Source organism: Podarcis gaigeae, assembly GCF_964106915.1.
Source record: "Podarcis gaigeae genome assembly, chromosome: 14".
NCBI classification, from domain to species: Eukaryota; Metazoa; Chordata; class Lepidosauria; order Squamata; family Lacertidae; genus Podarcis; species Podarcis gaigeae.
Window position 1 is genome coordinate 53,333,785 of NC_139690.1, and position 18,192 is coordinate 53,351,976.

The window sequence follows — 18,192 nt, forward strand, 5'->3', positions numbered from 1 at the left end:
GTTCAGTTCTGGAATGGCTGCACACCCCGGACCACACTCTTTTGAAAGCAGAGAGGTGGAAACAGTGCCCCCCTTTTCCTGACCCCCCCCCAGCCTTTGCTTTGAGTGTGAGGAAGGAGGAAGAGGCATCTGGCTGTAGCTCTGCAACCTTGGAGAGGCGCTGCTACCAGTCAGTGTGGGCACTGTGTCGCTTGACTGTGTCGCTGTGTTCCCTGCGGCTTTGGCTTAGGACTGGTCTCCTCCCGGGCCCCGATCCGGCGGGGGAGTCGGCTCCTGCTCAAGGCGCGACTTGTATGTTCTCTTTTCCAGGCTGGAGGAGGAAAGAGGTGAGACTGGGGACGTGAGGCTAGCATGCCTCCATGGCTACTCCTCCAATAGTAAGTGCCGCCTGTCTCTGACTCGCTGTCTGTCTTGCATGGCGGCTCTCCGGGGCAGCAGGCCTGGCGCAGGGGGGCAGGATGTGGGGTGACACAGACTACCAAGGGCCTCAATGTCCGAGGCCACACAACCCCCTTCCTCTTGGCTCTTTTGGAGGGGCGCCCCCACCCCCAATTCCTGACTTCACCCTGTCTCTCTGGGCATTGAAGCCTCGCCTTCTGTGATGTCAGCCTTGCTTCAAGGGGCGAGCAATGTGGCCCAAACCTCAGTGTTGTGTGTGTGGTGGGGAAACCATCTGTGTTTGTCTTCATGTCACTGAAAGCCAAAGTGGAGGGGCTGCCTTCCAATAGCTGCATCTGTCTTGTCCTGCTGCATTTGTCGTTCGGGCTCCACCTGCTTAGCTTGCATGGGGAACAAGGAATTGCCCAGCATGGCTCTCTTACGCAGCTGAGGTTTAGCAAAGTGCGCCTTAATTTGCAAAGGATCTCATGGCTCAGGTTTTGCAAAGCTTCTTTGGCTCAGTCCACCAATAACTCGCCTTGCAAATGGAGAGCAATTTTGGATGGTGGAAGGTGGTTCTCATGGCCGAAAGGGTTGCACCGGTGGCCACTCCTGTTTTTTGACCAGGTGACTCTCCTCATGTCATTGACACCCCTCCCTGCACCCCTTTGCCCTTGCATTAATCCTGTAAGGGGCTTGAGAGAGATGACTGGAGGGCTTCCAACCAGGCCTGCCCCTCTCACCTCCCCAACTGGACTCCTACCAATAGCAAAATGAGCTGGGCTCATTTCTGAACCAGTGGCAGAGGTGCCTGATTGCTTGATGCTTCTGTGTGGACTTTGTGGGCTTAGGAAATCCCGTTTGGCCCGCCGCCGTGTCTTGCTGTGTGATTTAGTAAAGGAGTGTGAGTTGCACTTCAGAGTAATGTTTTGTGGATATCCGAAGAGCCTCTTGGGTCAAAGGGCTGTCTAAATCCAGAACTCTCCCTGGTGCCTCTTCTGTTCCCCGAGGGCACCTGGCACTCAAAGGTTTCCTGCTTCTGGTAGAACCTCACTGCTGGGCCAAGAGGCAGGTGCCAGCTCTGCCCAGCCATGGAAGCCGCCTGAGCCCGGGCCCAGCGCTGGAGGAGCCAATGCTGCCCCTGCCCTTTCCTCTGCTGCCCTCCAGTGCCACGGGGAGATGCTCAGCCCAGGCCTGGTGTGACCAGGCACACGCCCCCCACCCAAAATGCTGGCACCTCCACGTGGACGGGGTGGGCATCTTCTTCTCTGTACCGTTTGGGTTCTGCTTTGTCTGTTTCACTGATCTCCAGGGACCAGGTGGTCTTCCTGTGGGCAAAGACAGAGAAGGGGGCTCCCAGTTCTTATTTACTGATTGCTTATTATTTACACCACACTTTCCAGAGTTAGCCCAGTTTTCCAGTCACTTACCTTTTCTGATCTTTTGGGGATGTGGGGGTCTTCCACAACAACTCCCAATCAGCTTCAGCTGCCCAAACTGAATTTATCAGTATGTAGCTGACCTCCCCCCAAAAAACCACACCCAGAGACCCAAAGTTCTTCACCTGAGTGACCATGTTGGATGGCCATCGCTCAGGGATTCCCTAGCTGACTAGATGATGCTTGGAGGTCCTTCCAACTCAACAATTCCGTGGCTCTGTGATGGGCTGTGTTGCCCCTCCGACTTGGCGCTTGGATTTTGTGGCTGCTCTTTGAGCTGTGTGTGTGTGGGGGGGGGGCTGTGCATGCCTGACTCACGTGGAATCAAGCTGCCCTCCTATAACCTTCCCGGACAAAAGGGATCCATCCAGGACGGTCCTTTCTGCCGCATTTACCATGTCTGTGTGACAGGGACTTGTTCTTTGTTCCTTTAAAGCATCTTTATCTCGCTTTCCCAGAGCGGCTTACAAAGGCCAGTGATAAGGCAGCCCCTGCGTTTGAGCTCACAGTCTAAAAGACACAACAGTAGAGGAAAAGGGATTGGGAGGGAGGAGGGGGAAAGGAAACCTGCATGCTGCTTCTTGGCAACCGAGCTTTTGTAAAGGACCAGCTGGAACGAAGAGATTTCAAGGAGAGGAGCCGATGTGGCTGGTTTGCCAGGAGTCCCCTCTCTCTCCCTCTCCCACCTCCTGCTACATCTGGGCTTTGCCTCGGCCAGGGCTGTAGCCCAGGGGGGACAGCAGCTGCTGTACACCCAGGAAGTCCCAGCCGTGATCCCTGGCAGCATCTCTTTACACCTGGGGCAGAGCCCTGCCTGAAACCCTGGATTCCTGCTGCCTGTCAGTGTGCACCACAATGAGCTAGGCTGCCCAGGCACAGGCAGCTTCCTCTGGGCAATTGAGGCTGTTTGCTGCAGCCCTGCCCTCCTTTCCCCCCAGCGTAGACTGGATCCTCCTTTTCTACCTCTGCTTGTGCATGGACGCTTCACTGAGTCGCCTTGGGGGCGTAAGATGGGAGGAGGCGCACGTCCGGCTTGAAGGAATCTCTGGCTGCAAGGGAGGCTGGCTGCGTTTGGGGCAGAAGGGCACACCTGCCCTGCTGTTGGCAAGAGGGCCAAGCAAAGTCTCCTGCTGAAGGCGCAACTGGAAGAGGGGCTGGCTCCCTGCAGTCTGCCCAGGCCAGCTGGGCTCCCTGCTCCCCGAAGGAGCCCCTAAGCAGAACTTGCACCTGGGACAGCCAGCAGCCCTTGGCTGAGCCTTAGCAGGTGGGATGGGCAATGCCACCCTGTCAGCTTGAGCCCTTTGCCCAATGGTCATAGAGGAAGCAGACAGCAGGAGCCCCCCCCCCACACCTGTGGGCACCCAAGTCTGTCTTGGCTGGCCTGCTTACTGTGGCCAGGATCCCAGGGGGAATTTCTGCCTCTCACTGCAAGCACCCTCTGGTGCCCTTCCAGTTCTGGGGATTCAGCCCCTGGTAGGTTCAGGAGGGAACTGCTGTGCAAAAGACCCCCACAGACCCCTTTTTTTGGTGAGAGAAAGAGAAAAGGCATGCAAGCCCTTTGCCTTCAGCTGCCCCCAAAATTCTCATTGCAAACCACCCCTTGCCTTTGAGTGGGCAGAGATGCATGCATTTGGAGCAGCCGTGGCCTTTGCTCACGGGACGTAAAATGTGCCGGCCAGGAGGGGAGTGAACACTCTCGGTCTCTTGCAGGGCTGCACAACACTCAGCTGTGAAGCCGCAGCGAAACGCCAGGAGCCACGATGGGCAGAGGAGCGTCTCACAAGCCCCGTCCAGCTCTCCCACCAGCACCACCAATTCTTCCTCGCTTTCGTCGGAGCCCAGCAGCCGCCTCGCCTCCCCTGAAGCCAGGCATCTGGATGCGGCCCCAGCCGCCGCTCGAGGGACTGCTGAGCACGGCCGCCTGAATCCAAGTGCGCAGGCGGGGGTGTCAGCAGCAGGACCTGGGCCCCTGGCCCCTGGCCCACCCTCAAGGCTGGCATCCCACCCAGCCCCCCTGAGGCCCAACCTGGTGCCAGAGAACAGGATGCACAGAGCCCTGCTGCCTCGGCATGGCAATCCTCCTGTGAGCCGAGAGTTCCTGGCCGCGGCATCAGGAAACCAGCTGGCAAGGCAGACGCGTGCCCAGCCTCTTGGGCATGTGAAGCTGGCAGAAGAGGACATGAGAGCAGCTCAGGAAGAGGAGGACTTGAAGAGGTTTGTGGGTTGCGTGAGAGGCCTGCTGCCAAAGGAGGCCTCATTCTGCACCGGGGATTGCGAGAGCCTCTCCGCTCAGCTCTGTAGGAATGAGTCCCATGGTAGTGTCAAGGAGGGAGCTGTTCTGCCTCATTCATCCAGGAAGCGGCCGAGGTTCCATCTTGGGGTTCTGGCTCTTGCTGGGTGCTTTGCGGGTGTTGTGGGTGCCAACACCTGCCTCTTCCTACTGGGCTGAAGTGTTGTGTGTCTGTGACGCTGTTGTCCTGCAGACCTAAAAGAGAGTTGAATGGGGTGCCCCCTCCCCTGGGATGTGTGGCGCATGAAATGCCCATGGTGTGCAAGGAATGTTTTCCTGCCGTGTGCACTGCCTCTGGCTGGCACAAAGGCACTTCCCATCCCTCTCCCAGGGGCGTGGCAGAGGGAGGGGCTGCTCAGTGCATGATGCCCACCTTTCCCTCTCTCTCTTCCCAGCAGAGGCCTGGTGACCCGTCAGGAGCTGCTGGCGGTGGAGCAGGAGCTGCAGGAGGTCCGGGAGGAGCTGAAGTGCTTGCGCTGGAAGGTCCGGCACATCGGGGAGACAGTGCAGCCGCTGGCCGAGGAGAGCAAGCGCTACAACGGCTACACCCTGACGGAGCTGAAGGCCCTGGTGCAGTCCGAAAAGGACCCCTGCAAGGCCGCCCACAAGATCCTGGCGCTGCTCTTCAGCGACGTCTACCTGCTGCAGCACTTGGCGGCGGCCGACCAGGCCTGCAACTCCAGGACCCTCCCCAGACCCCAAATGGACCCGGAGCTCTACACGGTCTACTGCGACATCCTGCAGAGCATCTTCCCGGGGATGAGCAGCCAGGCCCTGCGGGAGAGGACGCAGCTGGGCGTGTAGGAAGGCCAAAGCCCCCCGGGGACAGAGGGCGCCCAGCCAAGGGCCAGCAGGCCGGGGGTGACTCTGGCCCCATCCTCGGCCCTTTCCCACCCTCGGTCCCTGCCACCGCTAGAGGCCTGGGGAGAAGCAGGTGGACCTGGCTTGGGACAACCCTGAGTCTGCAGAACAGAGCATATATTCATTCATAGCTTTTTTAAAAAAGAAGACGACAGATATGTATTAAATATTGCTGGTTTTGTTTTTTATCTGTGCGGCTGATATTTGGTCAAGGTTTTTGTGTTGCAGTCTTAGGGATTCCCTCCTCGGATGCTGCCGTCTGTGCAGCTGCTTCAAGGCGATGGCGTGTCCTGCAGTGGGGGCAGATGCTGACCCCTTCTTTGGGGCAAGGCTCTCCTGTGGGGGGCCGTAAGAGGGGGCCACGGCCTTGGCCAGCCATGCATCTGGCCCCCTTCTCTCTCTCTGGTCTTCCCTGCCATAGCTGGCTGCCGGCACTTACAGATCACTGCCTGCGCCGCAAACTCGGCCTCCAAGCCTTACACAACAGGCACTTGGGGAGGGGATTAAGGGGCTGGGTTTGTGTGCCCTCAGGAAAGGTGGGATGGCTCAAAGCACCAAGAGAACCTCGACTTCTTCTTCTGCAAAGGCCACCGACTTGGGGGGGGGGTGTGAGAGAGAGAGCGCCAGTGCTTGGGGGGGGGGGGCAATGCCCGTCCTCTGGCCATGGCTGACTGACTACCATTTTGCTTTCCTGACAGCCCTAACTGGGATAAATAATCCTGGCCAGAGCCAGCCTCCTCCTTCACGCATCCTCCTCGCTGGTTGCTAATAGAAATGTCAGCCTGATTCATTTCCCCCAATGCTGCCTGCGGGGTGGGGGGAGAGGAAGGCGGGGGGCCAGCGCTGCTCCATGCTTGCCTCTGCTGCTGAGAGGGGTCTTGTACTCCCCCCCCCAAGGGAGATGAGGGGAAGGCAGCCCTGCTTCTCTTCTTTTGTGGGAAGGGGCTGGAAGGATGGGAAGTGGGGCAGATCCCCACAAGGAAGACTTACTAGGAAACGAGGCTCCTTTTCATCTAGCCCAGACCCCTCCTGGGCAAAAATGGCCACCAGGGCAGCTGAGCCCTTTAGAGGCTCCTCTTTCCTCCAGGAAGGCTGCCCTCCCACCTGGGCCAGGCTCTGTGCCCCCTCCCATTGGCACTGCAGGAGACAGAGGGAGCTACTTGAAGAACCGGCTGCAAAAAGTTGCCACGGCCCCACGATGGAGGCTTGGGTGCCCCCAGGAGGCTGCCCAGTTGTCTTTGCTTTCCAGCTCCCCCCCAGTCTCTCCCCACCCCATAATAGACCCCTAGGACCTGTCCTCACAAAACAGGAGGGGGAACGGCTTCTGTTTGTTGCCATGTGAGTGGACAGAGCCAGCCCTCCACCTCTGCCCCCTTCGACCATCCAAGCCCACCGCCCAGCTTGCTAAAAACAACCCCACAGACTCCACCAGAAAGCCAGGCTCATAAGGCAACCATGTAATAACAAAACAGCATCGCAGGAAGGGGGGCGAGGGGAGGGGAGAGGATCCGTGGCCCCAAAGAGGAACAGATGGAGGCAACCTGATCTGTGACATGGTGAATTGTGCTGCTGAGCCCCCTTCAGCTGCAGGGACCCCCCCCTCCCGTCTGGCTGGGGAGGGGGCCAAGGTGGCTGCAGCTCCTGGCCAGCCCAGCGTTAGAAACAGGGGGGCTGCATAGCAGCTTTCTGACCTCTTGAGCTTCTTGCCGCTATGGATTGGCACTCTCTCCTCCTGGGCCCTATTTGGGGGGCTGTGGCCCCCGCTCTGCCTCCTTTCCCAGAGAGCTTGGGAAGCCGGGAAGCCTGGGAGTGGGGGGCAGAAGGCACTGCTCTGACCACTTTGCCCCCTGTGTCCTACCTGTGGCAGGACGGACTGCAAGTGTCAGAAGAAGCGCAGAGGATCTGGGGGGGGAGAGGGGGCCCCTTGGCTGCCAGCTGTCCCCTCCTTCACATTGGTCATTCACTCCCCCCCCCCGGCACCTGAATTGGAATTCCTCTGCCTGGGAGCCCCCGGGAGCCTTGGCCAGGCCTCTCTCTGCAGCAGTCGCCCAGCCAAAGCCTCTCCTGGCTGAAGCACACAGGGGCTTCAGGGAATAGATTTAATGCAGCTGCAGCTGAGAACAGCAGTCCTGGGGGTTTCGGCCCTGAGGAGGCTAGGCGGTGCCCCCTCTCTGTGGGGTGTGGGGGGGGAGCAGCAGCCCAAGGCTAGCCACGCGAGAGGCCAGCTCCATGTCTTCCTCGAGTCACTGCCTCATCCTCCGCAGCAATCCTTTGTCCTGGATGCAGGTTTTAGGGCGAAGTGCTGGGAGAGGGAGAAGGGGAGAGAGAGGGCTTTCAGATGCAACGCTGCCTCTGCAGGCAAGGAGACCTCGAGGGCCTCAGCCCCAGAGGCAGACCAATCTGGACCAGAGGGGGCCAGCCAGCCAGCAACCTTTTTTCTGCAGAAACAGCCCTCAGGGGGCTGCTTTGCTGGGGCCCACGTGCGGCTGCTGTTGCTGCGTGGGGCTTAAGAGCCCCCCCTCGAGAAGCAGCACCTGCCTTTCCCCAGAGATCTGGGCTGAGAGCCTGCAGAGGGCCCTCTCCCTGTGCAGGGATCCGCTCAAGGGGAGCAGCAATCTCAGCCCTCCCCCAAAAAGGCTGAGCAGCCACAGCAGAGCAGCTCCCACCCCCCAGGAAGGGGGGGCAGCCGAGGCCAGGGGAGCGCCTGGGGAGCGTGGCCTCTGGCTCCCTGGAAAGACCCCCCCGGGCTGCCCTCCCTCCTCTGAGGAGCCCCAGACGAGGAGCCCACCTGGGTCTGCAGGCACCTGCTTCTTCTTCGAATAGGAAATGATCTGGTTTTCATTCATCATCCGCACGTCCTGGTCTTCTATGTAATTGCTGTCAGACCAAGAGAAAAAGGAGGAGAAAGGGAGGAGTGGGCTTGCAACGGCCCTGCGGAGCAAGGCTTCTGAAGGTCAGCTCCCAGAAACCGCAGGAGGGGAGAGTTGCACTTGTGCTTGTGGGCTTCTAGTTGGCACGGGGAGACAGAATGGGGTGCTGGTCTAGCTGTGTCCCCCCCCCGGCCTGATTTAGCAGGCTCTTCTGAAGTTCTGAAGTTCTAGGGGCTCCTCTAGAAGTCCAGCAGCTGAGTGGGGGGCAGGTGTAGTGAATCTGCCCATTGGCCACCTTTCAGCCGCGGATCAGGGAGGGGGCTTCTTCTTTACTAAAGGGTAGCTGCAGAAGGAACCAGAGAGAGAGAGAGAGAGAGAGAGAGAGAGAGAGAGAGAGAGAGAGAGACCCCAGCAACTTGCTATGTAGTAAAGAAAAAGCAAGCACACGCCTCCCCTGCTCTAAGAAGTATGTGGGGAGCTTCCTGATCTCTCTTTTGCCGCTGTTGGCCAGAAAAGAGGAGAGGCCCTTCTCTGTCCTCCTCTGCCCTCCCTACCCCACCCCACCCCGATCATCCCAGGAAGCGCAAAGCTGGTGGGGGTGGAGAAAGGGAAAGAGCGGAAGGTGCAAGCAAGGGAAGGCAAGACCTCTCTTTCCCAGCCCCTACCCCCCCCAGCCAGTTCTGGGAGAGATGATGTGTGGGCTTTGCTCTTAGGCCCCCAGGTCCCCCCTGCCCTGCCCTGCCCTGCCCTGCCCTAGAGATCACATGCAGAGATGCCCCTCTGTTTGCCAGCAGCCCCCCTTCTCCTCTTGTGCCTCCGCACGTGCACAGACACCGGCCTTGGGTAATTCTGATCGAGGAACCGGAACATGACTTGGGGCTGGTGGAAGCGGCGCCGCTGTGGTCGGGCACAAGCCTGCTTCCAGAGACAGATGGCTTTGGGGCCCCTCCCTCTCGCTGCCGCTGGCCACGGCTTTCGACAGCCTTTCCGCTCCTGCACCAGAGGATTATCTGGCCCCAGAGATGCTCAGTGAGAAACCCTCTCCAGAACATGCTTGTCAAATTAGATTATTCCTTGTTGTTTGCTTTCATCTGGCCTTTATGTCAGAGGGTTTTGCTTTCTTATTATATCCACCCAGAGAGAAATCCCTCGACTGCAGCCCTGCTGAGCTTTTAGGCAGGAAGGAAGTGGATCAGAACAGTGAATTAACCAGAGGGTGGCAAAGGCGGCAGGGGGGACGGGACAGTTCCCTGGAGACAAAGCGCTGACTCTTTCACAGGCAAGAAAGCCACTGATTGTGGGTCCTTTCAAGCCTTTGGGGTGTGGAACTAGTTGAAAACAAAGGCGATGACAGCTGTTGCTCAAAGATGAAGAGACGGGTCCTTTCTCAGGGGTCTATGTGTGGGACCCGTGAAGAGAGATAGGGCTGCTGCCGCCCCTGAGAAAGGTGCCCTCAGACCCAAAGGGGAGCTGTTTCAAGGTGCCCAAGTGAAGGTGCCTGACTGACTTGGGCGCAAAGCTGGCCAAGAGCTTTCCATGCCAGGCGCTACGCAGGCAGGCTGGCTTACCTGATGACGGAGCTCTTCTCCTGACGGCAGATCTTCTCGTTGTCCGTGAAGAGAACGGTGTGATGGGGGACGACGGGGTCGCAGGTCGGGAGGATGCCGTGGACCAGGTGGCTCACCATGTCCAGAATCCCGTTATAGACAAGCAGGTCATCAACAAGGAGCTGGGCAGGAAGAGGAGGAGTAGGAGAAGGAAAGAGCCCAGTCTGACAAGTGGGAAAGACTGAAGGGTCCCCCCCACACATCACCACCTGAGGGTCAGGGTCCCAGGTGGCCTGAAGGAGGGGCTTCCAGGGCAGGGAGATGAGCAGGTAGCTGAGCACCCAGCCCCAAGGCCTGGCCTGCCTGCCAGCCAGCAACAGGCTGAGCCTCAAACCCAGCTCCACGCTGAACTCTCATGGTCTCCGCTGCCTCTTACAGGGCAGTTTCCAAGTAATCTAGTCTCAGAGAAGGCCGAGCGTTTTGCTCAGGAGCCCCTGAGGAGACAGGCCTGGAGTTCAGTCCCTGGCAGCCCCTCTGGTGAGGAGAGAGACCCTCGCCTGCCTGAGGGTCCTGAAGAGCTGCGACCAAGCACAGGAGACCAGGCTTCCTCTCCCAAAGCTGTGGGGCTTCAACTCCCATCATCCCAACCAGCAAGGGGGAAAGGGAGCTGCAGTCCAGGACTCTCCTTCCTTGGGCGCTTTTAAGAAGCACCTGTCACGAGTGCTTTAGGTGTGATACCTGCATTGCAGGGGGTGGGGCTAGATGACCCTCAGGCTCCCTCCCAATCCTACAAATCTATGAGTCTATGAACTGTGGGAGGGCACCAAGTTGGGGATGGGCGGCAGCAGTCCGTGTCTGTGAGCGGCAAGACCAAAAGTCTGAATCTCTGCAGAAGGACAGCTCCACCAGCTCACAGGAGGAGAGCTTCCCCTCCCAAAAAATAAACACATTAATTATGTCCCATCCATCCAACAACTTGTTAAAAAACGACAAGCCATAATCTCATAAGATAAATGAAAACAGTCTAAAAACAGAAGCAGCTTTAGAAGGTTCTAAGGCTCATTCTGCAAGGAGGTTCTGCCATGGGAGACCGTTCTGCCCAGCAATGCCAAGGCTGGCCTGAGAAGGTCAGTTTGAACCAGTTGGGGGACATAATAAATAATAAATTTTTATTCACACCCCACCCTTCCCGGTTCAGAAAACCGGGCTCAGGGCAGCTAACAACAAATTTAAAACACTTAATTGTAATACAATATAGAAGCAACATAAAATACAGTATAAAAACATGAAAAACAATAAAATTCAAAGTTCAAAAATCAATTTGGGGGAAATCCATCCAATAAGCATTAGATAATCCCCAGGGCTAGCTGGTGGAATTAGTCCTACTTGGGCCAGCGAGGAGGCCAGGGGAGAATTAGCTGTGGGGTCTCAGAGCGGGGAATCTTCATAAAAGGGGAGGGGGAGGGAAGAGAAGGGAAATAAAAGATCAGGCTGAATTCAAATTAAAGGCCAGGTGGAATAGCTCTGTCTTACAGGCCCTGCGGAAGGAAGTTAAATCCTGCAGGGCCCTGGTCTCATGGGACAGAGCATTCCACCAGGTCGGAGCCATCACTGAGAAGGCCCTGGCCCTGGTGGAGGATAGTCTGACTTCCTTAGGGCCCAGGACCTCTAAACTATGGTTATTCATGGACCTCAAGGTCCTCTGTGGGGCAGACCAGGAGAGGCGGTCCCATAAATACATGGTGGTAATGGGACACAAGGCCCTCAAAGAGACAAGAAGAGGGTTCATAAGCTGCTCTGGGGCACCATCACTTACTCCAAATTCTTTGACTCCTCTCTGGGGAGTTTTTGCATAATTCCACAGCTTAATCATGGAGACTGTCGTAGGCGAGTCAAAGATGACATAGACACGATTCACCTGCCGCCATAGGAAGCAACAACACAGAGGCGCAAATTAGACAGAATTCATGTAACCAACATGAAGAAAGACACAGGGCCAATATATTTCTTGCTCATCCTGGAAACCAAATTCCGGATAATTTGTAAAGAATAAAAGGAGTTGTGAGATGCCTGCATAACCTCTTCTTAGCATCCTGTTATGAGAGACAGAAAGAGTTGCCAAGCCCAAAGCTCGCGGCTCCATCACAACTAGGGCTGGGCAATAGATCATCCAAAACTGGTTTTAAGTCCATATCATGATATTGGTTTCATAATTTTTGACCTGGCAATATATTGTGAATCTTGGCATGTGTGTGTGTACTGTGCAAAAATCACCATGTAGGGGAAACTGTGAGGCCAGCCCAGGCGTCTCTTGAGTCCTGCAGCCCCTGTTAACTTTGCTCTTGCCTCCTCTTTTAGGGGGGCAGCGAATCCCAAGAGCAGGTGCTGCCAAAAATCACAATGCAGGAAAAACTGTGAAGACAGCCAAGGCCTCTACATAGCTCCCTCCTTATTTTTCAGACATTCTGTGATATATCAGTATAATCACAATGTTTAGCTGGTTTTCACAATGTTGAAAAGCAGAAATCGCTCAGCCCTAATCACAACAGCAACTCCTCCTCTTCGGAGGGTGGGGTCCTTTAGCAGGTCACTCTCTGCAGGCTCTTTCCTGGCACCCCTGCCTGCTTCTTGGCACAGGTGGGAAGGCTGATCCCCTATTCTGACTTCTGGAGAATCAGCTTTGCCGGCAGCGACAGAGATCCTTTGCTGCTAAACTGAGGATGCAGGGGACAGCCTGAGGCTGAGCTCCCACTCCAGGGCTTTGAGCTATGAAGACGGCTGCTGATTACTTTAGAAAGGGCTTGCGGAGGTATGTGTCCGGCTGCACAAGGCATCACACGGCACTGATGTGAAAGGAGCCCAGGCAGAAGATGCAAAGGAGGCCTACCAAGCCAGGGAGAATGGGCGCAAGCCACGTGTGCCTCCCATCGGTCGTGTCGTTCACGCCATCGATGAGCTTGTCTGGCGTTCGGACGTCTCCACAGACGCCTTCCAATATGTTGACGCTGTCTGGGAAAGCTGCAATGTCTGAAGGGCGCTTTGTCAAGCACAACGTCCGAGCTGTCTGCTGCGCAAACGTGTTACAAGCCGGCCTCCCCAGGAAAAGGCACAGGCTGCCCACCAGATCTTAACCTTGCTCCCTTAAGGGAGATTTAATGCCAGGCTGCTATCTCAGGAAAGCTTCTTTCCACAAGGGAGCAAACGTGGCAAAAAGCTAGTGGCCAAAATGCTGCCACCCAGAAGGAGGTCAGCCAAATCCTGCCCAGAGGGCCATCACTGGTCATTTGAGAAACTTGCCCCCCCCCCCCGCCCACCCTCAACTGGAATTAAATTAGGACATATTGCACCTCTGGCCAATATTGGTGGAGGCCCCATTCTGGTCCTGAGTTGAAGAAGTGGGGCAGATCAGGCAGGGGAGTAGGGGGAGAGCTGCTTGCACAAAACTCCCATTTGCACATGCTCAGCTCCTCATAACTCTAATTCCAGCTGAATTCCTGCCTCCATCCCCCCCAGAAGGTGTTTCATTTGTGGGGGCTCCTCTAGAGTGCAGCTTTTGCCAGATTCCAGCTGTTCCTTGAAAAGGATACTGTTCTCACTGAGGAAAATCTTCTCTTCGCGTTCATTATACAGCTCCAGCCCATTCAAACCGATGTAATACGGATCACCCCAACTTGTAAGAAGCTGGAACTGGAAAATGACTGATGGAGGACGTTGAGGAAATATTGTAAACGTTTGCATCCCATCTCTTGGGCCTTGGCCTCCCACAGCAGGGGACAAAGAAAACACAGAACATAGTTCAAACGGCAAAATACAAAACGATACACCACAAAACAGTACAGATGGTGATGATGATTAAAGGAATGCAAACACGCCGGGTTTCGTTTCAAAAGAAATCCCAAGGCCGTTTATGCCGTGCCAGGGTCCCGCTCCCACACCAGTCAAACCAGTTCCCAGGGCCTGGAGGCAGAGGGCCAGGCAGGGCCTGGGGGCCACGCAGGCCGGACAGAGAAGGATACAGCCGCAGGGCATCAGGGGAGCCTCATAGTCCATGCTGGCTTGTTCCGCCTTCACCGATTCCATTCTGCCCAAAGATAAGCACATAAGTCAGGGACTGGAGGGCACCAGACTTCCTAAATGCACAGGCCAGTAGGCGCAGAGCTCCAGAGGGCACCCCTCTCTCACCGTTTGCAGGCTGGCATGACTGGGGGACCCTTCAGGTAGTCCACAAAGAGGATTTCTTGAGCAAAGTCAAAGTGGCAGTTGCCGGGTCCTTTGCGAATGAGGAAGCCTCCTGGAGGGGAGATGCAGCAGCCGTCCAGGGAGACGTGGACCACCTTTGCCTGCGGAAAAGAAAAAGCAGGGAAAGCAGTCAGGAGCCGGGGCCCCTGGCCTTCCTGGCTCCTGCGGAGGAGGCTGCCTGGCCAGGGCAAGGAGTGTGAGGAGGGGGGTGGGAAGGCCCCCCTTTGCCCACAGGATGCTCTCAAGGTGCCCAGGGTGACCACTGGCCCACAGAGCACCTCCTTCTGCTGCATGTGGCCACATCCAGGGGAAGCGTAGTGCATTCTGGGAGCTTGCCCAGGACTTCCGCTCACCCCTCTGTAGGTGTCCTCGGGAGATTTATTATAGTTCCAGATGCGAAGCCCAGCAACGCTCTCCGCCCGCGTAAAATGGATGGTGACCACGTGAGCTTCTCCGGGGCTGAACGGAATGAGCCACATGTGCTCATCTTCCATAGTAATGTTAATCCCATCAATTAATCTGGGAGAAGGGGGGAAAGTTGAGAGAAAGAGGTACAATATTTTGAGTGTCAAGTCACTGAGAGTGGCTGGGACAACCCAGTTAGATGGGCAGGGTACAAATAATACTAATACTAATAATATAAGAAGAAGAAATAGACTGGAAAGAGAAGCTGCTGAATTGCAACTTATTACCAAACTTAAAACCATGGAAAGACCTGGTCTGAACAAAGACATTGGATTCTTATCTCATTATACATGACAAAGCCATTTTTCACCTTCTCACCCCTTGCCTTTTCCTGTAAGACCTATTGCAGTCGTTAAGAGTCGTCAACAGGCTCATCACAGCTATCTACCAATCACCCATTCCCACCACCCTTCTGAGTAATACCCCTCCCCACCTTCTCACTATATAGAAGGGTCTGGTAACCTCTGTTTCAGTGTATCTGAAGAAGTGTGCATGCACACGAAAGCTCATACCAAGAACTAACTTAGTTGATCTTTAAGGTGCTACTGGAAGGATTTTTTTTGTTTTGACAATGGCAGACCAACACGGCTACCTATCTGTAAATATAAGAAGAAATCATCATCTTTCTTACTTCATTTACGAGGAAGACAGAGGACTGCTCTGCATAAAAATGTTAAGGGGGGGGAGGAACCCAAAATGGCGATGGCAGAGAGAAGCTCGCTCCAGAGGGTTCTTCTTATTTTTGGCAAATCTCTCGAGTCTGATTTTTGCCCAAATTTCAATTTCAATTTGGCCAGCTTCACTTGCAATCTGTTGGCTCCTAAGCATACTATAATTACAATTGAAAACACACCACACCCCCTCCTCCCTGTGGTGGTTTGTTTTTCCCCAATTTGCAGACTCACAAGAGTTGGCTGAGCTTTTTGGCCTTTGAAAAGGGTGTTTGCTATTCCTGGGCCACGGAGGAGGCCCACGGCATCTCTCCTGTCTCCAGGAAGACCACAAGTGTCCAGCCGCCGCCACAGAAAGGCCTTCCTTACCGCACAAAGATCAGAACCAGCCCCTCACCATCAACCCAGAATTTACTTGGGGAGTCCCTTCCACGGTTACACTTTGCAGCCCTGCCCCAGTCTCAAGACCCACCAGCTCTGTTGCTCAGCCTGAACCATTTGTGTGACATTTAGGGCAGGAATGTTTTAAATAATGTGCCCAAGGCACAGTGCAGTCTTCGGCAGCATGCTCCCCGCCTCCAGCCTTGCCAGAGAGGCTTCCTTAGGGAAAGCCATGTGTCCGTGACACTTCTCTTGGACCCCAGGAGCCCCTCCCAGAAGCACCCCACAGAGGAAGAGACAGTGACCCACACCCGTTTTCTCTCCTGTCCTGGCAGCCTGCAGAGATACTCACTTATCTAAGGTCCTGCAGTCATCTGTGTACTCTGCAAGTTCGTTCAGGTCCTGCGGAGAGGCAGAGAGCTGGTCCAGAGAAAGGGGGATGGCTTGGCCCTCCTTTCCTACCACTTCCAGCCCTGTCAGTCCAAGGTAGTGAGCGTCTCCCCAAGAAGCGGTGAAATTCAGCAGAAGGCCTAAACAAAGGCAAACAGGCAGTGAGCCGCCAGGAAAAAGGTCTGTAAAGAAGAGGCCCGGAGTTGGAGCTGCTGCAGCTACAGCAACTGCCAAGGCCACATATGCACAAGCCTAAATAAAGGGTCCAGGGGCATTGATGGTCTGCTTGAGGTGCCTCCTGGGAGAAGGAAAGCTGAGGACAGAGGGCACTAAAAGCCCCCCCCCCCCGGAGTGAGGAGGGGGATAAGCAAGAGGCGAGGCTGGGGACAAAGGGACACCATTCTGCGGAGCATGGCAGCAAACACGGTGGAACCGTTGAGAGAAGGTAGCGGGAGCCGTGTGTGCAGAGTCAGACTTACACTTCCCAGTATAGACACCTGGTTCCTTGGTCACCATCTCAGGGACAGAATCTGGCACAGCCGTCTGCATCCAGCCCTAAAACGGAAACAGGTTAGAGCAATGCTTATTGTTCTCTAGTGCAGTGTTTCCCAACCTTTTTTGGGCAAAGGCACACTTGTTTCATGAAAAAAATCTCGAGGCACACCACCATTAGAAAATGTTTAAAAAATTAACTCTGTGCCTATATTGACTATATATAAAGTAACTCTCTTTAATAGGCATCAAATAAACACAAAGAAAGTATTTTATAATTACTTTATTATGAAATAGTAAGTACCGTATTTTTCGTCCCATAGGACGCTCCGTCCCATAGGACGCACCTACTTTTTTTGGGGGGGGGGGGAAATAAAGGAAATTTTTTTCCCCTTTATTTCCCCCCCCCAAAAAAACCAGGTCGGGGAACAGTGGGATGGCGGTGCTGCGCCTCCCCGCTGTCCCCCGAGCTTGTGGGGCTGGCCCATGTCTGCCTGGCGCGAGGGGTGCTCTGCTTCAGGGCGCCCCGCGCGTCAGGCGGCAGGCTACAGTCAGCAGCATGGGGAACCCTCTGTTTCAGGGCGCCCCACGCGCCCCCCGGTGCGCAAGGCTTGCCAACACGAGCGCGGAGCACGGGGCGCCCTTCGGCTGCCAGCTGCCGCCCGCAAGCCTTGCGCTCCTGGGGGGAGATCCCCCGGGTGCGCAAGGCTGGCCAACACCAGCGCGGAGCACGGGCGGCCTCCGAAGGGCGCCCCGTGCTCCGCGCTGCCAGCTGCCGCCCGCAAGCCTTGCGCTCCTGGGGGGAGATCCCCCGGGTGCCCAAGGCTTGCCAACACGAGCGCGGAGCACGGGGCGTCTTCCGAAGGGCGCCCCGTGCTCCGTGCTGCCAGCTGCCGCCCGCAAGCCTTGCGCTCCTGGGGGGAGATCCCCCGGGTGCGCAAGGCTGGCCAACACCAGCGCGGAGCGCGGGGCGGCCTCCGAAGGGCGCCCCGTGCTCCGTGCTGCCGCCCGCAAGCCTTGCGCTCCCGGAGGGAGATCCCCCGGTGCGCAAGACTTGCCAACACCAGCGCGGAGCACGGGGCGTCCTCCGAAGGGCGCCCCATGCTCCGTGCTGCCGGCTTCCGCCCGCAAGCCTTGCCCTCCTGGGGGGAGATCCCCCGGGTGCGCAAGGCTGGCCAACACCAGCGCGGAGCGCGGAGTATGGGGCAGCCTCCGAAGTTCACCCCGTGCTCCGCGCTGCCAGCTGCCGCCCGCAAGCCTTGCGCTCCCGGGGGGAGATCCCCCGGTGCGCAAGACTTGCCAACACCAGCGCGGAGCACGGGGCGTCCTCCGAAGGGCGCCCCATGCTCCGTGCTGCCGGCTTCCGCCCGCAAGCCTTGCCCTCCTGGGGGGAGATCCCCCGGGTGCGCAAGGCTGGCCGACACCAGCGCGGAGCGTCCTCCGAAGGGCGCCCCGTGCTCCGCGCTGCCAGCTGCCGCCCGCAAGCCTTGCGCTCTCGGGGGGAGGTCCCCCAGGTGCACAAGGCTGGCCAACACCAGCGCGGAGCACGGGGCGTCCTCCGAAGGGCGCCCCGTGCTCCGTGCTGCCGGCTTCCACCCGCAAGCCTTGCGCTCACGGGGGGGGGGGGGAGATCCCCCGGGTGCGCAAGGCTGGCCAACACCAGCGCCGAGCACGGGGCGTCCTCAAAAGGGTGCGCAAGGCTTGCCGACACCAGCGCGGAGCACGGGCCGGCCGGCCGAAGCGAGCGGCGATGGGATGTGGGAGCTCGCTCGCTCGCCACCCCGCGTGTGCTCGCCGCTGCCGCCCCGCCTCTCGCCGCCCGACTCGCCCGCCTCCCTCCCACGGCACACCAGGCAACGTCTCGCGGCACACTAGTGTGCCGCGGAACACCGGTTGGGAAACACTGCTCTAGTGTTCAACAGAAGCAAAGGCTGCCTGTTCCCCTATGGCAGGAGCTCTTTGGGGAGGAACTTGCAGGCCACAGACCCACCACATCCTGGCCCATGTCCCCTCTTTCTCTGCAGCACAGGAGGCCAGTTTTTCCAGCCCCCTCCCCATGAGGAGTGCCAAGAACCATAGCAGAAAGCTCCTTCCCAGCCAAAGTTCCCTGCTTGGGTTAGAGATCAGTTTCTGACGCATTCAGTTTATCGCCTGAAGTTTATCTTCTAG

General features: G+C 57.0%; 2 protein-coding genes across 13 annotated transcripts in view; one reads left to right on the forward strand and one right to left on the reverse strand.

Moving 5' to 3' along the window:
• Positions 1–5,156, forward strand: part of LOC310831174 (uncharacterized protein) — a 33,996-nt gene extending 28,840 nt beyond the window's left edge. The window contains exons 6-7 of one of the 2 annotated variants that reach the window (XM_083711563.1): positions 3,528–4,031; positions 4,503–5,156. In XM_083711563.1, coding sequence (XP_083567689.1) covers positions 3,528–4,031; positions 4,503–4,911 — 913 coding nt within the window. In that variant the 3' untranslated portion in view covers positions 4,912–5,156. The remainder of the gene's footprint in view (positions 1–3,527; positions 4,032–4,502) is intronic. The other variant, XM_083711564.1, reaches the window with a different exon arrangement.
• Positions 5,157–6,410: 1,254 nt separating this feature from the next.
• Positions 6,411–18,192, reverse strand: part of KATNIP (katanin interacting protein) — a 35,225-nt gene continuing 23,443 nt past the window's right edge. For all 11 annotated transcript variants that reach the window (XM_083711260.1, XM_083711255.1, XM_083711262.1 and 8 more), the window contains 11 exons: positions 16,011–16,086; positions 15,494–15,671; positions 13,978–14,143; positions 13,568–13,725; positions 13,402–13,466; positions 12,973–13,083; positions 12,273–12,412; positions 11,202–11,303; positions 9,407–9,567; positions 7,757–7,845; positions 6,411–7,270 (listed from right to left, as the gene is read on the reverse strand). In XM_083711260.1, coding sequence (XP_083567386.1) covers positions 7,212–7,270; positions 7,757–7,845; positions 9,407–9,567; positions 11,202–11,303; positions 12,273–12,412; positions 12,973–13,083; positions 13,402–13,466; positions 13,568–13,725; positions 13,978–14,143; positions 15,494–15,671; positions 16,011–16,086 — 1,305 coding nt within the window. In that variant the 3' untranslated portion in view covers positions 6,411–7,211. The remainder of the gene's footprint in view (positions 7,271–7,756; positions 7,846–9,406; positions 9,568–11,201; positions 11,304–12,272; positions 12,413–12,972; positions 13,084–13,401; positions 13,467–13,567; positions 13,726–13,977; positions 14,144–15,493; positions 15,672–16,010; positions 16,087–18,192) is intronic.